Source organism: Chelonia mydas, chromosome 1, assembly GCF_015237465.2.
Source record: "Chelonia mydas isolate rCheMyd1 chromosome 1, rCheMyd1.pri.v2, whole genome shotgun sequence".
NCBI lineage: Eukaryota > Metazoa > Chordata > Testudines > Cheloniidae > Chelonia > Chelonia mydas.
In genome coordinates this window covers 244740092-244758033 of record NC_057849.1, presented here as the reverse complement: position 1 = coordinate 244758033, position 17942 = coordinate 244740092, and the positions used below count along the sequence as shown (strand labels likewise).

At 43.5% G+C, this 17942-nt stretch overlaps 1 protein-coding gene across 6 annotated transcripts in view; it reads left to right on the top strand.

The window, feature by feature from the left end:
- Positions 1-17942, top strand: part of DGKI (diacylglycerol kinase iota) — a 284192-nt gene that overhangs the window by 145199 nt on the left and 121051 nt on the right. For all 6 annotated transcript variants that reach the window (XM_037878871.2, XM_037878878.2, XM_037878861.2 and 3 more), the window contains 5 exons: positions 466-548; positions 11198-11258; positions 14834-14947; positions 15879-16016; positions 17234-17312. In XM_037878871.2, coding sequence (XP_037734799.1) covers positions 466-548; positions 11198-11258; positions 14834-14947; positions 15879-16016; positions 17234-17312 — 475 coding nt within the window. The remainder of the gene's footprint in view (positions 1-465; positions 549-11197; positions 11259-14833; positions 14948-15878; positions 16017-17233; positions 17313-17942) is intronic.

The following is a 17942-nucleotide window of genomic DNA, read 5'->3' as shown; positions in this document are numbered from 1 at the left end:
AAAGAAAGGGAGGACTTGTGGCACCTTAGAGACTAACAAATTTATTTGAGCATAAGCTTTCGTGAGCTACAGCTCACTTCATCAGATGCTACTCTGAAATATGTTGTTGTTGTTGTTCATATTACCTGAAGACATAAGAGCTTGAGTCATGGGCCATGACCCCATTGTACCAGGCACTGTAAAAACACAGAATAAAAAGAGAGTCCCTGCCCCAAGAGGCTACAAATACAGAAAGAGTGGGATGGCAGGTCACTTGATTGTTCTCTAGGGCAATCATCTGTCACGATGGATGGCTTTTGTTTTGGCTTGCTAGTAAATACTCCTTTTTTCTTTGCTTTTGTTCTGTAAAGCACAAATGAATGAAAGGTACTACAAAGATTAAGTTAATAATGATAAATATTATTACATATAAGAGTCATTAGCTCATTCGCTCATTTATTTTCCTTCCATTTTCTATCCTAACAGGGCACTAAGGTTCTCCAGATGTTCATGTGGTACTTGAATCCACGCCAAGTCTTCGATCTCTCTCAGGAAGGGCCAAGAGATGCGTAAGTACTGAAGTGTTTAACATTGCCAACCTCTTTCTTTGCTTGTTAAGTATGTGGGCAAAGGGTAGGTTGGATGGGGCTTCCTGATAGTAATAGGGAGATTGGCCAGGCTTATCAAAGTGTGACCCGCTGTTTAGAGCCTGATTCAGCAATGCAGTTAAGCACATGCTTGTGTCCATCCTTATTCAGCAAAGGACTTAAGTACTTGCTTAACTGCACATTTCATTTTCCAAAAACTTCTGTGTGGGTTGTTTTTGTGCAGAGAGCTATAGATCAAGCTATTGATGTGATATGGGTCAAAGTGGTCTCAGTCAAGGTCGTGCATGGCACCCACTAAATCTTTGGGAGACCCAAACTGAGAATGGTGTTTAAGAAAATGTACATTTTGTGCAGTTTGCATGCACCACTACAGTAAAACAGCTAGAGGTTTCCCATTCCCACGATTTTACACGCTTTAAAGCTCAATTCTTGTAAGTGCTCTAAAATCTGGACAGTTACTTGGATTGCTTTGAAATTTTGGGGTGCCTCATGGGGGCATGGTGTAGCATTAGTGATCCAAATTTGGGATTATTTGACCAATGGGTTCCCAAGTTACAGGCCCTGCAAAAACAGTTTCCTTCTGCTGCCTTGTTCTGTTAAACTGAAAGGTACTAATGACTGGATGCACAGACCTCATTGAAACTGATGGCTGTGACTTGACCCTTCAGTTATCATAAGGAAGGATAAATTAATCACAAGCCCCCACTTAAAACAAAAAGAGTTTGAGACTGAGTGGCTGGAAGTTGCTTCCATTTGTGAGTCATGAGTGGCAATTTTATTTTGGAGGGAATGTAATCAAAGTAAAAAAATGAGACGTGAATCCTTGGTGGGAGGGGAAAGGTATTAGGGGTCAGTGGGTGGGGTTATGGAAGGGACATAAATAGGGAGGGGTGAGAGAGGAGGGGGCTCAGGTGAGGGAAGAGTTGGGGGTGGAGGGAGTGGAGGAACACTGGGAAGGGAGATATGGGGGTGAGTGGCAGGAGAACTGTGGGGAGAATAGGAGCAGGGGCATCTGTCAACCCCACAATTTCCCCTCCCAGATGTGTGCCCAGATCTAGGGGGCTCTTACACCTCTAGTGAGGGTCTGGGTCCCTTGTTGCCTCCCTCATATGAGCTGAGATATGGGACACCATGCCCCACTGGTGGTGTCTGAGATCCTCTTGCTGCCCCCATGTGTGAGCCAGGATCTGGGGGCCCTGGGCCCATTTACAGGGGTTGGCCTCCCTTTACTTCCCCCTCATGAGAGTTGGGTTCAGGAGGGAGCATGCCCATTTGGGAGGGTTTGAGGCCCCCCTCCATGCCCCCCATGTGAGCCAGGATCTTGGGAAGTTCTGCCCCTTTGGATAGGAAGCTGAGAACAGGCATACTTTGTGCATATCCCAGGCTCTAAAAAGCTCTCCTTAGGGAGATGAGAACACACAGGGAGCTGAATGGAACAGTTCACACACCTCAGAGCTACTGTTTCAGGCTGTATTCAGGGGTGTTCTCGTGCAGCTGAGAGCATCACAGTGAGATGAACAGGTCAGTTCATGCCTTTCAGAGTCTCCTGTGCTGCAGCTGGATGTGCAGGGGAAACTTTCCACTTTCATCCTCCATCTGTCCTTCCTTGTTAAAAGACAACTATCCAAGTGCTCTAAAATCCAGGTGCTTGTGTGGATTTTCTTGGAATTTGCTGTGTCTTGTGGAAGTGAAGAGTAGGGTTAATGCCAGGATAAGGGGGGGTCATTTGAGCAAGGGATTCCAGAGATACAAGCCCAGAAAAAATAACCATTTTCCAAAAAGTTTCTAGGTATTTTCTGTCTTTGTGCAGAGCTAGAGATAAAACTATTGCAGTGATGTGGGTCAATATAGTCTCAATCGGTCAATTTTTATACTGTGTATTGCATGGTGCCCACTAAGTTTTTGGGGGACCCAAATTATGAATAGTGTTTAAGAGCATGTTCACTTCCGTGAGCGGTGGTTGGACCGTGGCCCCACCCCTGCCACATGAGACCCCGCCTCCCATGGCAGGAGCCCTGAGTTCCCCCTGCCAACCCTCTCCCACAGCCAGAGAACCCCCAGGCTGGCCAGAACCCCGAGCTGCCCCCTGCCACCAGAGGAACCCCAGGCCACCCTCAGTCCTGGGCCAGCCCCAGCTGGTCGACCGACCTAAGCTCTAGCGATGCCAGCTGGCCAACCCCAGCCCCGGGCCAGCCGGCCCGAGCAGCCCCAGCCCCAGGCCAGCCGGAGCAGCCGCAGCCCAGTGTCACGCGGCAGCGGCTCCAGCCAAGGAAGGCAGAGCCTTCCCTGACCTAATATACCTGCTGCCAGTGTCCACTTCTTCACTTACATAAATATGAAGTCTGGAAAGATAACCGGGCACACAGAATCATAGAAATATAGAGCTGGAAGGGACCTTAAGAGGTCATTTAGTCCAGCCCTCTATGCTGTGGCAGGACCAAGTATACCTAGACCATACTTGACAAATATTTGTCTAACTTGTTCTTAAAAACCTTCAGTGATGGGTATTGCAGTTCAGGGCAGTTACATCTGTATTTGCCATTCATGGTCTAGCAAAGGCACCTATTCTCAAAATCTCGGCTGCCCAGCCGTCACCTCTCTTGGGTGGAGACCCGCTTCTCCCTGTCAACTGGGGTTTTTCCAGGCCGGACAGTTCCCTGCTGCACTGTGTTATTACTTAGCAAGGCAGACTGTCTCAGCAGGCCTGCTTTGCCTTCCTTCCTCAGAGACTACAAACAGCATAACTGCCCATAGCTGTTACCACACAGCTCTTTCTAAGCAAGTGCATTTCTTCTTAAGGAAAGAGGATTACAGAGAAAACATATTAAAAACAACGAAAGAACCTACATGCATGGTAATAAGCTTACAAGGAATCACCCCAGCTGCAAGAAGGGCTCTGGCTGGTGAACAATCCTTCAAACCCCTCTGTGGTCAAAAGTTCATAACAGTTGTGAATCTGGGAGTTACTCCTTTATGCTGTTTGGGCCTTTTGATCCTAGGAATAAGTAATTCAAAGGTCCCTTCCTTGGGGGCAAGCTTCAAAAGATTAGGTCTGGAGGTGGCTATTTGTATTGCTCTTCTCCCAAGTATTTTGTAGAAAACCTCCTCAGCTAACAGTTCATTCTTGTCTCAGCCCATTATTTAAAAAAGTCCTTGAATGCTTATAACACTTCCCAAGGTTTATATTAGTCATGTCTCCCTGACACGTTACATACAAGGCCACAATAACACACAAACATTTGCATTTTTAATACAATGGACTCCTAAAAATACTTAAAGTTAATTCAATAAAGTTTAAATTAATTAAATAAGGTTTGTCAAGATATTGCCATATCTATCATAATGGAGATTTCACAGTCTCCACTGGAAGCCTATTCCAGTGCTTAACTATCCTTTTAGTTAGAATGTTTTCCAAAATATCTAATGTAAATCTCCCTTGCTGCTGATTAACTTGATTACTTCTTGTCCTTCCTTTAGTGGACATAGAATCATAGAAGTGTTGGACTGGAAGGGACCTCAGTAAGTCATCTAGACCAGTCCCCTGCACTCAAGGGGAGAAGAGTTGATCACCATCCTCTTTGTAGCAGCGCTTAACATATTTGAAGACTTTTATTAAGTCCCCCTCAGTCTTCTTTTCTCAAGACTCATCCTGCCCAGTTTTTTTTTTTAACCTTTATTTATAGGTCAAGTTTTCTACACTTTTTATTTTTGTTGCTCTCCTCTGGACTCTCTCCATTTTGTCCATATCTTTCCTAAGGTGCCCAGAATTGCACACAATACTCCAGCTGAGGCCTCACCAAGTAGAACAGTACAAATACCTCCTGTGTCTTATATATGACATTCCTGTTAATACACCCCAGAATTATAGTATGCATTTTTTGCAACTGTATCCAGTTGTTAACACATATTCAATTTGTGATCCACTATAACTCCCAGATCCTTTTCAGCAGTACTACTGTCCAACCAGTTATTCCCCATTTTGTAGTTGTGCATTTGATTTTCCCTTCCTAAATAAAGTATTTTGCACTTACCTTAATTGAATTTCATCTTGTTGATTTCAGATGAATTCTCCAATTTGTCAAGGTTGTTTTTGAATTCTAATCCTGTCCCCCAAAGTGTTTCAACTCCTCCCAGCTTGGTGTCATCTGCGAATTTTATAACCATACTCTCCACTCCACTGTCCAAGTAATTAATTAAGATATTTAATAGTACCAAACCCACGACAGACCCCTCTGGGACTGCAGTTTGACAGCAAACTATTCTTTGAATATGGTTTTTCAGCCAATTGTGCACCCACTTGATAGACCTTACATCTAGATCACAGTTCCCTAGTTTGCTTATGAGAATGTCATGTGTGACTGTCAAAAGCCTTACTAAAAGTACGATATATCATGTCTACAGCTTCCCTCCGCCCCGGCCCGGCCTGCCCCACTGACTAATTAGACCAGTAACCCTGTGAGAATTTTGAAACCACTCCAATAAAGTAGAAGATTATGAGAGAGTTTCTATGCAGCCACTTAATGCCTGCCTGGGTAGTTTGAGGGAAAGTGCTGATGCCATTGCCCCTAATGAGCACCTGCCACTGACATTCTTGGTACACCTGTTTAATACAGATTTAATAAGTTGTTTGCTACAAGTTGTCTCTGTTCTAAGATAACATGTTTTTATTTTATGTGGAGGTTCACTATGAACAAAGCAGAATAGTCAGCAGCCAGTCTAACCAATTTTTTTGTTTTATCAGGTGGGGAGGAGCCGGAGACAGGGGACTTTGGGTGTATGTGTGTGTTGAGGGTGAGGAGGGGGAATCAGGGACAGGGCGAGGGGTTGTGGCTGCAGAGAGGTTGGGAAATGAGGACGGGTGGTAGGCAAGCCTTGGATTGGTTATTTCAGAAAATCTGTATTTTACTGGCCTCTGGGTGGGGAAGGGAAGCAAGTGGCTACTTCCTGATCTTGGGGCAGATTAATGTAGTGTTTCTAAAGACACACAGGGTGGAGGTTTGAAACTGAACATAAGAACGGCCATACTGGGTCAGACCATTGGTCTATCTAGCCTAGTATCCTGTCTTCTGACAGTGGCCAATGCCAGGTGCTTCAGAGGGAATGACCAGAACAGGTAATCATCAAGTGATCCTTCCCCTGTCCCCCATTCCCAGCTTCTGGAAAAATGGGGCTAGGGACACCCAGAGCACGGGGTTGCATCCCTGACTACCCTGGCTAATAGCCATTGATGGATCTATCCTCCATTAACTTATCTAGTTCTTTTTAGAAACCTCATATAGTTTTTGTCTTCACAACAACTCCTGGCAATGAGTTCCACAGATTGACTGTGTGTTGTGTGAAGAAATATTTCCTTTTGTTTGTTTTAAACCTGCTGCTTATTAATTTCATTGGGTGATCCCTAGTTCTTGTGTTAAGTGAAGGAGCAAATAACATTTCCTTATTCATTTACTCCACACCAGTCAAGATTTTATAGACCTCTATCGATTTTCATACACCTGACAATGCAGGTACCTTGAGTGCTGAGGGGAAAGAAAGATGTGCACTGCCAGGCTTGCTAGTGTGGATTCTGGGTGATTCTTGGATCATGAGGTTCCCAAAGTTTGCAGGAGAGCAAGGAGTACACCATGAGTGACATGGGGATTGCTAACTACAGGCTAATTTGGGTGGAGAGAGGTAGCCTCCATTGGGGTAGTTTTGGGGGCCTGTATTTTGTCCACTCTGCAATGTCTAACTGGTGAGTTAAGAGGTTTGATCAATCATAGAGTATGGTGATTCACTTGGGCTGAAATGATCTGAGCGTTATTCCTGGTGTGCACCACATACAATATATAAGAGCAGATTTGGACTTCATCAGTCCAGGAGCTGTGATAGTTTTCTCTGATTTGGCTCAGTGTCTAATTGCTACAGCGGCAATTCAAAATCTATTAATAAGGTTAGAAGAATATTAATTGGGAAATTGAAGGGTTCATGGCCTACTGCAAAATGTGCATTATATGGCATAGAAACATTACAAGCTCTGGCACTTCATTGTTTCTAGGAGATGGGGTACATCTGTTGGACAGGGTCAGAGGATCTTTCTCTCAAACATAAAACTGTCAGTCATGTGGAACAGAAACCTTGCCTGTGATTTCTGTCACTGGCCCTGCCACAAACTTTACCCTCCAACCATTCTGAAACACAGCCAGGAACACCATTCCACTGTAACATAGTTTTCCTTCACTCCAGGCACCTCAGTTGAGTTATGGGGGTAGGGGGGGGGGAGTAAGAGTAATAGAAATTTTGAATAGCAGAGAATGAACACTTCAGGAAGCTGCATTTACTGCTAGTGAAGTGGGGGGAGAACTACAGTAGTTGGGAGGGGATGAGCTTGTATATTTCATCAACTGTGTGGTGGCAGAGTAAAGGTTTGTGTGTTAACAGGGCATCTTGGGGCATGGCTGAAAGAGGGGAGAGTTAAGGTTGCACCTTAATTGTGCATTTCCTGGTTTTCAGAAGTTTAAGTTTTTGCTCAACTCAGTATTCTGAAATGGGACAATATACCACCAAGCATCCTTAACTCTGTGTTAATTTAGGGTTGGATTTTTTTGCCATTGCATCTTTTATATAGATGTGTGGAGACTCCAGGGCCCAGCTTGCAATGCTTCATCTTGGTGCTGAGTAACCTCCATGCAGTGGAGTGGAGTTCACTTTAATCAAGAGGGAGCATTGTATGCTGAAACCTGTAACCTCCATGAACTGTACCACCCTAATAAAGGTGGGAGGGTGTAATCTGTTCTATTGCATGCTATTTAGGTGTGAACTTTTGTGTCCTGGCAAGTGGCCACCTGAATTGGGCAAATTGTGGGTGTCCCTGTTGTAAGGTGATTTGTATTTTCTGAAAGAGCCCTGCCAAATAATGAAATAAAACACTAAGTCTGGAAATGATATAGTTAGAGATGGCACTTCCTATGGTAAGGGAGTAGCTGAAGAATGGGGTGACCTGCTATTTTTCAAGGCAATACAGGACAAGTATATATGAAAAATACAGGACAAAAGTTTCCATTAAGGCATATCATATTTTAGTCATGATACAAAATCACACTTCATATCACACTGTTTGATATGTTATATGATTGCTGCTCTAAAACATTTTTTATCTGATCAAAAGGTTTTTATTGGTTTCTTATTATATGCATTCAGCACCCAATCAAGAACCTTCCTTATTACATAGGATGGGTGGTCAGACTCCTGTAGTCATGGGGCAGCCTAATTGAAGAAAGCACCATGCCTAAATCTCTGCTGGGTACCCAAGTCATCAGCCACATGCTGGCTGATCTTTTTCTAACAGTTATCCATTACAGGGGACCAGATGTGACTCTCCAGGTGTGGCAAATGTATGTAACCATCTCTGCCCACGTAGTAATTTAGTTCCCTGGGCCACAGGCACAGTGCTGGCAAAGCTTACCTCATAGTGTTCCCCCCGGCAGCTAAGCAGGTCTTCCCTTTTATAGGGGCTGGCTGACAAGGGATTTCAGTTCTTCCCTTTCATTGACGAGGGAGGCTGGAAATGATTGCGTCTCTGTCTGTTACCCAACAAAGAGGCATTTAATTTATTTAATTATTTATTTGTAAATCGTTCCTTTCCGAAGATCATGCAGAACATAAAACAGATACAATTCCCAGTTTTTATTGTCCATACATCCAAAACTTCAGGGCCTCATTCTCATGTACACCGGGACTCCTTCCTACCACTCTGGCAGTGTAATGAGGCCTTAAAGTGGGTGTAAGTTGAGTTGGTCAGAGCACTATAAAAGGGCTTGAGTGTAAATGAGAATCAGCCCCTCAATTTATACTCCAGGGTCCCTCGTACCTGGATCCACATTATTCAGTTGTGTGGTCTTTCATCAGGATTGCATTTCACCATGGTCATCTGCCATCCCCGTATCATTTCATCACAGCTATTCTTTATCACCGTTGCTGTTTGACTAAATTATTGGTATCTCAGATTGAATATCCAGTAGTGAAGAAACACGACGAACTGTTGTTGGCCTTATCCGCACTACAGAAATGAAACACCGGTAACGGAACTAATGGGACTTGTATCACACAGGTTTAAGCACAAATGGCTTAGTGCATCCTCACTAGCCCTGCTAAATTGTGCTTTGAAACCTTGCAGTGTAGCTCCACACTAGCACTGTCCTAAACCAGTTCAGCTCTCTGATTACCTATCCCAGAGTTGCTGGCACTGCTCCCAACAACACTGCATTCTGGGAGACTTTGAAAGGCCATCAGTGCACTGTGGGATGGTAATGTGAGGACTAGTTTCAGCTTGTCTATATCTACATTGTCCCTAAAACAATTAGTACTAAAATAATTCAGCTCAGTCTTTATTCCCTGATGAAGCATAATCTACATGGTATTTAGCCCCACTAAAAACTCTTTGGAGCTAGAGTTGCCATCTTTCTAATTGCTTGTAACTGAACCCCTGAGGCTCCGCCTCTTGCTCCCAAAGCCCCATCCCCATTGCTAGCTCCTCTCCTCTTTCCCCATCACTGGCTGGATTGTCTCAAGGGGCCTGCCTGCAGGTAGGAGATGGCCCTAGATGAGCAGGGGCTGCCATAGGTTAGTGATGTGGCACCTCCCCTAGCCCTGCGGTAACCAGACTTTTGGTGCGGGTGTTACTTTCTGGTTAAAAACCAGGCACATGGCAACCCTAAATGGCAACCAGACACAGAAAACCAAAGACTGGACTCTCCGGATAAAACCCAGGTGGGTGGCAACTCTCTTTGGAGCACTTTTGTGTATGTATGCAAGGTGTGTTACAATTGTTTGAGGAGCAAATACTTATTAAGGTAAATTTCTGTAGTTTAGACAACACCGTGGTGATGGCTGAATCCCTGCTAAATTCATAGTTGTCAAGTTTCACTCAGAGGTAGAGGAGGTTGTACAACATTGGGAGGAAATTTGGATTTTGTTTCTCCAGTTTTACATTCTCCCTCTGTTCTACCTTGTTCCGACCAAACCTGTAATTGTTCTCCATTTCCTCAGCTCCCTCCAGTCCTGCTGGTGATATGAAATTTGCTGCACACCTTCAAACTTCTAGCAGACTGCTCTCCCTGCCAGTTTAATAATTGGACTGGAACCCACCAATATGCTTAGTAGGAAGGCGGTTGTGTAAACACAGCAGAAAAACACCCAGTTGATCCGTGTGTGCCTCCACAATATAATCATCTGTTTCAGAAGTAAGAGGGAGATTAGCCGTCTAGAGGAAACATAGTGGGAGTTAGGGGAGCTGGCAGGAGAAATATCCCGAATGCAAGGGCTATATCCTACTTTAGCCCTACTCCTACTTTCGCCAGGACTCTCAGTAGGCCTGAAAGTGAGTGTTTGCGTTTTCAACCTACAGTCGGATTTTCAATTTCAGGTTTGTTTGCTTTATACAAGGAGAAAATCAGAAGTTTCCCAGCTTCTGAGCTGGAGAGAGAAATTCTCCTTTCAGCTTGACTGCAGATTTAAATAACCAAAATTAATCCAATTGAATAAGGCCTGGTGAGCCATGGAAGAAAGAGCCCATGCTTGCTTCCCGATAGGCTTTTCGTTTTTCATAGTCATATCTGCAGCAATTGGATTTAATTTTCTTCCACAAAACCAAGTTCCATGACTCTGTATGGAGAATTACTGCTGAATTGAGTAATTGACCTATCAGTTGAGAAAAGAGGCCTAATATATCGCTTAACCCTTGGTAGTATACTATTTACTATGGTCATACTAGTCAAAAGACATTACTGCTTTAAGGAAAATAAGCTGTTTCGTTTCAAAACATATGGAACAAACATGAAATCTATGAGAAATGAATTATGAAGCATGAAGCTCTTAAGAGGTGAAGTTCTACCTTATGGAAAAGCTTTCATATGAGAACACCTTTGCCCTGTAGCCTTTTTCAGTACCAGTAGAGGGTGCTCCAGGATAACTAACAATCTCCTGCTGTCTCTTTCTACAGTGGACTGAGATCTGCATTGCTAGTGTCAGATACTGAAGTGAATTTTTTGGTGAAAGTGAGTTACTATCAGCACTGGTTGAACCAAAACTATTTGAGGCAGACACGGTTCAAGCTTCGGCCACACCACGTTGTTGGGGCACTTCATTCTTCATCTACAGCAGCAGTTTTCAACCCGTGGTCTGCAGAGCCCTTGGAGTCCACAGATTTTTGTCTAAGATTTCCAATGGGGTCTGCACCTCCATTAGAAATTTTTTAGGGGTTCGCAAATGAAAAAAGGTTGAAAGCCACAGCCTGATCTACAGCATCCTTGCTGTTCCAGGTGTAAACTTTTCTTGAGCAGTGGCTGGTAGTTGTTCCAAACATGCAGCATTTTTGTTGTAAGGGCAGATTTTCTTTCCATCCCACTGTCTATCTCTGATACTGAACTCTACACCGTGAAGTAACTGTACTTAGTGATAAAATTGGCACTCTGTAATATTTTTTTCATTGGTATGTACAACTGCCTCCATTGTTTTGTTTATTGTCTATGAGGGAAGCATCCCTTATTGCAGTCACTGTATTTCTAATTGCTCACTTCCATCCTATGTTCTTCCTTACGACTCTCCCCTTCCCCCTTCATTTCCCCTGCCAGACTCGAACTGTACAGAAAAGTGCCAAACCTGCGAATCCTGGCCTGCGGTGGGGATGGAACGGTAGGTCTTCTGTGCGTTTCACATCAAACTCGATGATTGTCTCCAGTAACTCAGAAAGGACAGAGTTGGACAAAAAAGCCCCTGCAAGGGAGACCTCAGTCCAATATCTGCCTGAAGGGAACATTAATAATTAAGAGACTTTTCAACATGATAAAATATATTGCAACGTTTCCCTTGCACCCCAATTAAGAATATCTGGTGGTAAGGTGCTATCTGTTATAATATTTGTGGATTACATACTTGTTATGCATAAAATATGTTTGTGATACTATGCCTCAAAAAGCTTCCTTTACCCTTAAGCAGCTTTTACAACTGAACAATGTTCATTTTTGCTGGTCTTTTCTTCTGCTGTATCACCATTCTGACTGTTGCTGATATACAAAAACTGATGATCCAGTGGGAAGGGTATGTGACGTAGGCGTAGTTTGACTTCTGTATTTAGGGAGGGGGGCAGTTCCAGTCAGGCCAGCAGGGCCATATGTGGTGGTGGGGGGCAAACTCCATACCTGTCCAAGGCTTGCAGTTTGCGGGGGGGCAATGTCCTCTGTCCTGCCCAACTATGCCCATGGTATGTGACTCGGAGTCAGGAGATCCAGTTTCTATTCGATGTCTGCCATTGTCTCCCTTTGTGACTACAGGCAAGTTGTATGTTCCTCTCCCAATTCCTTTGTAAAGTATTTTGATATCCGTGCATGAAAGGAAGGATGGTTCAGTGGTTAGGGTGCTACTCTGGGACTTGGGAGACCTGGGTTCAGTTGCCTGCTCTGCCACAGACTTTCTGTGTGACATTGGGCAAGTCATTTAGTCCCTCTGTGCCTCAATTCCCCATCTGTAACATGGGGATAGTACAGGGGTGTGATGAGGATCTCTAAATTCGAGATTGTGGGGTGCTCAAATTCTACACTGACAGGACCATATAAATATCTAAGATATATCGGTGCTGAGTATTATATATATGATTGTGATTCTTCTGCTCATACACGCATACTCCTGCTCGCTCTCATTGAGTTCGCGTAAGTATAAGCAGCACAGGTAGCTGCAGTGGAGATGTGGCCAAGCCATGCCACGTACAACCCCCCCTGAAATCGGTGGCTATGTGTCTGGCACGGCTCAATCATGTCTCTGCTGCTGCTCCCCGTGCGACTGCGGCTACACTGCTAGCTCACTGAGTGCTTGTGGGAGCATATGTACGTGAGGAGGAGAATCACACCCCTACTTCCTAGTGTAGATGTAGGCTATTTGTGAGCCAATATAGAATCTTCCTTCTTCATAATCAGCTTCTCTCAATATTGCCTGTGATTTTGTCATACTCCAATGTGTATGACATCGCACTGTCCCTTCTGAGATAGCATTTCCACCAGGGTGGTATATAAAGTGTAGGGGCTACCCTGATGACAGAACTCTGCCACCCAAGCTGAGAAATTATATCACTGGGGGTCGAATCTGTTGGACTGGTTTATAATGAACATAGGCGGGGATATTGAAAGGAGCCTTAAAGAATGAGGCCCGCAACTCCCATTGAGTTTCAGGGGGAGCTGGGTGTCTAATCTCCTTAGGCCCATGTAAAAATCCCAGCCTTAGTGCATATTAATATTAATGTAAGGGTGCCTTCACAGTTGGAGAGAAAGTAAGAGCGAACCAGCTAGGGTCCAGCAAAGGGATATCTTTTGTGATTCACTAGGGATTGTTTCCTCCGGAACCTATAGGATACTGTTTCAGCGGGGGAAGCAGTGAAAATAGATAATCTTCTAATTTATTTGTAAAATGTATGCAGTCTGCCATCCAAGGGAGCTGAAACTATAATGTGAGATAATCTAGGCCCACAGAATTTTAATATAAAAATTAGTGCAGCTCGACTGGCTCTTACCAACTCTTGTTTTCTCTTGACTTCACAGTATGAGCAACAGGGGGCAGTACCTTCTCATTACTGTGAACAACTCTAGACTGTTATCTTTGCGGCTGTTAAATTTGAAACAAATTAATATCTCATTGTCCCAAAAGCCAATGAAAAATCTTTCGCAGATGGACTCAGTGAATATTCCGTGAGACCAGATATCACTTTGCCTTGCTGACATGAAACAGAAGGCGGTAGCTTTTCCAGTTTCACTGCTTGCTCTCCCTTTCCTGGGGGATACATGGAAGGCTGTAGGCTCCAGAGCTGTCAGTCTCTGCTCCTTTCACCATCACACAGTTCACAGAAGATGGGAGGCCTTGCCACCCCTAACCCCAAGATTGCTGTTGGATATTTAGAGACTGGCTCAAACTAAATAATAAGGCTTGCCACGCAAATGGAACCAATTTATGTATCATTTCAAAGCAATTTACAAAGGTGATTTAATAATATCTCCACTCTACAGACCGGGAGACTGAGGCACAGATGAAGTGACCTGCTCAATTTTAGATAGCAAGTCAATGGCAGAGTGGTGGTCCAACTGGCTTCAATGGGCCCAGGATTTCAGCTTAGGGTTTCCTGACTCCATCTCCTATTCTAAGCACCAGGGGCCAGATTTTTAAAGGTATGGGAGTTAGGCTCCTAGCCCATTTTGAAAATCCCACTAGGTGCCTAAAGACCTTAAAAAATCTGGCCCTCAATGACTGTGTTTCCCATACCACCATTTTAAAGTGTAAATTCTACATTATTCTAATATAGCCCTTTTCAGCTCAAAGAAATGCAGAAAGTCCTTTAAAAATTCTATACCTACAAGAATCACTTCCATTACCACATACCACTAATCCACAGCTATTGGTAGCACGTGAAAGCCGTTTAACAGCACAAAGCAACACTACTCAGTAATAAACAAGAATTCTTTAGCTACTGGAGCTCAAGTAGGAATTTGGCCAGGACAGCAAAGCTAACATTTCCACTCTTGCAAAAAGTACCTTGGGATCTTTGATAACCATAAATGGTCAGGACCTTGGTTTTGTGCCTCATTTAAACAATGGCATCACCAGTGGTACAGTGTGCTTTAACCCTTACTTTCAATGCTGTTACTGTGAAAAAATAATTAGGATGAGTTTCAGATGTTTGCTCTTAGTAATTTTTAGCTTAATTTTTTTATTCAGCTTTTTAAAACGCTGTCTAGTTTTGCTTTATGTTTCTTAGTACTCTGCATAAGATAATCCAAGGAGGTCTTTTGTTTTATGACAAGAATTTCAATAAAATAACCTCAAAGCAATGTTCAGTCAGGTATAAATATAAGTCCATAATTCTAGGTGCTTTGTTTCCTGTTCAGGGAGAGGGTGGAAGTGATTGTTGCTAAATCAATATAACAATAAATCTTGCCCATTCATTATTTTTAATAATCAGCATTTATATACAACTTGACATCCAGTTGCTCCTTGTAACACTCCTGTGAGGCAGGCTTATAAATACTGTTATCCCATTTTGCAGAAGAGGAAGCTGAGGCAGGATGGCTAAACGATTGGTTTTCAGCAGTGCTCATTTCTGCATTTCCCACTGATATCACTTGACTATCTGTGTGATGAGGATAAACTCTATTAGTCTGTTTCTTTCTCTTTCACCATTTAAATCCACCCAATTTGATTTTTTTCCCTTTCCTGTTCTCTGTTTGCAGGTGGGCTGGATCCTCTCCATCCTGGATGAGCTACAGCTCAGCCCCCAGCCTCCTGTTGCCGTCCTTCCCCTTGGCACTGGAAATGACCTTGCTCGCACCCTCAACTGGGGAGGGGTAAGCACTAGCTCCAGTACCCTCTTATGTGTGACTTACCAGCTATTCATTGGTTTCAGAGTAGCAGCCGTGTTAGTCTGTATCCGCAAAAAGAAAAGGAGGACTTGTGGCACCTTAGAGACTAACAAATTTATTTGAGCATAAGCTTTCGTGAGCTACAGCTCACTTCATCGGATGATGCCCACACAATGAAGTAAAATACAGGGCACCTCAGCTGCTCTGATAACTAGTGCCTGCTTTGGCCCAGATCCTGCAAATGAGCTGTGTGAATTTCAGCAGCTGCATGTGGTTTCTTGAATGCTACTTTTGCTTGTTTTTGGTTCTTATGGATTTGTACCCTCTGAGTTTTGCTTTGGTTTTGGGTTTATGCATGCCTGAAAAGTGAAAGCTCAGTTCATCTGAAACAAACACGTTTTGGCATGGTTTGTGGTTGAAACCATCAAACCCTCCCTGACATCTATGAAAAGGTTTATGTGAAACTCAGGTTGCATCTGCCCAAAGGTTCACAAACCCATACTGCGTTTCAGGTTTGTGATGAAACAAGGCAAGATCTCATGAACAATTTGGGGCAGGGATTTTATTGCATGTGTGTACGGAATCTTGACACCTGTGGTCAGTAGGACCTGTGGACTGCAGAAGAGGGCATGGCACTGTTAGTAAAGTCTGTTAGGTCACCTCCATATACCATTGGCCTTACTGTGCCAGTCAGAGATTGTAATTCTCAACAGTTGCTTGCCAAACTTCTTGTTCCTGGTTCATCCACAGTCTACATACATTTATGAACTGGTTAGGTAAACTTAGTCTGGATTTCATGCAAACTTCCTTCATGCAGATCTGGCCTGGCACGGTCACTGGTATCTCAGTCAGGTAATTAACATGTGACGTGATGTGTCCATTAGTGAGCCTTTGGTGGTGCTCATTCTTCTTCCAGGGTTATACCGATGAGCCTGTCTCGAAGATCCTCTGTCATGTAGAAGATGGGACTATTGTCCAGCTGGACCGCTGGAACCTCCAGGTGGAACGAAACCCTGATTTGCCACAGGAAGAAATCGAGGACGGGGCACGTAAGGTTAGAGCTGCCTGTTTTACAGCAGAGAGAGCCTGGAGGATGCAAACTGGGGTTTCTAAGACACAGGAAAACATTTTCCACTCTCGTCTCCCCCTACTACAAGTTTATAGATGTCACCACATTCAGAAGTAGATCACGGTTACAGCATGCTGCCAATTTGTTGTCTCTCATAATGCTCAATATCTGAGCACTTGAACAAACTTCTTGTTCACTGGGTCAAAGGGTGAAAATCTGTGGCATCTCATTTGTTAGATTATTACTTTTCCCCCTTGCCTTGTTAGCTGTGGTGAGAAATGATCCAGTCCTCAACTGATTGAAAAACCACAAAGCATATATATATTCTTTGGGCTGCTGCTAGTGGATACCAGTTGTGTATCTGTTCTCTAAGCAAGGTCTTGTGTATGGGTTGTTAGCGTCTGTCTTTTGAGGTTGTCATCCCCTTCCCTCTGTGTGGTCCCGTTACATCACTGAGCTTCCCCCATTTGGTCTGCGAGTTGGAAGGTGAGACAATATTTGTCATGGGAGGAGCTGTATTTCTGTTCTCTCCTGTTTTAATCTGCAATTATTTTAAAGTAAGGCAATAGCCAGAAAAGGGATTCGGTGAAAATGACTCCTCATTCCTGCACACAGAGCCCCTCTACCCTTTCTGAGTTATAATTTCAAGTTTACTTACTGAACTCTAGCTTTCCTTCCTGTCAGCCTAATAGAGCCAATATAGCAGTGAAAGGGCCAGATGTGCTCTAGTCTGCCTCGTGCATCATCAACAGAATTACCAGCCGAATTCTGAATCCAGGATCTTTATTGCTGCTGATGATGTATGAAGCAGAAGGAACACAGCTTGATTTTCAGATGCCATGCTGAGCTTGTAGTGCCAGCAATTAGGAGAATCTTTGTTTTGACATGTTAAGTAGGAGATTGCTGAGAGAGGATAAATAGGGAACCCCATGATGTCATGTTTACAGAGTCACTTATGTGACCATAAAGCACTGCAGATGTGTTTGTGTTCTTTCATTTTTGCATTTGATTATCTTCAGCGAGTTGTTTCCAGCCTTCATAGCAACTCTGCATATAAATTTTCCCACAGCTTTCTCTTCTCTCCTTATTTAGCTTTTCAAGAAGCTGTTAATTTGAGGGATGACATGAAATGTTTGGTCTTCTTTTCTTGCATACTATACCAAAACATTTTCATATATTTTCTTTCTGGTCTTTGATTGCAGCTTCCGCTCAGTGTCTTCAATAATTACTTCAGCCTTGGATTTGATGCACATGTCACGCTGGAATTCCATGAATCCCGAGGTGAGAGGAACTCTTAATTCCCTTAACAGTGGGAAGCATAGGAATGGACAAATGGCTTCTGAATTTCAGTTAGGGTTGGCTATGACAACTTGTTTCCCAAAATCTAAAGAGAATGCTGAAACATATAAACTTCTGTCTCAGACAAAAACGTGTGAAGAATGATTCTAGCACTAGTTTCTGAAGGACTTATTAGGCTACAGCTGGACAAATGTGTCCAGTTTTGTCCATCACACTGAAGAAAGGATACTGAAGAAATAGAAAAGGTTTTGGTGATAGAACAAGATTGACTAAATTGGTTGGAAAAGCTGAGCTGAGATTCATGGGAGGAAAAGAGGATAAGAGGGGAGATATTTGAAGTTTTGAAGCTTCTAAAGGAGATGTTAAAGGGAGCTGTAGATACTATAAAACGCTTATGTTGATCCAGAATGAGGGCATGTGGACAAAAATAAGGAAACAGCAGAGAGAAAAAGAGAATTTATATTGGGTACAAATTTTTCCCCCTGTGTGTGTGTGGATTAGAGGGGGAATGATAGGGATGTGAAGTTGTGGATGGCAGCAGTAGTAAAGTCATGTGTACAGAAGAACTAGAGAGAGACTTATTACGAAAGGCTATGGTATAGTATTATTGGG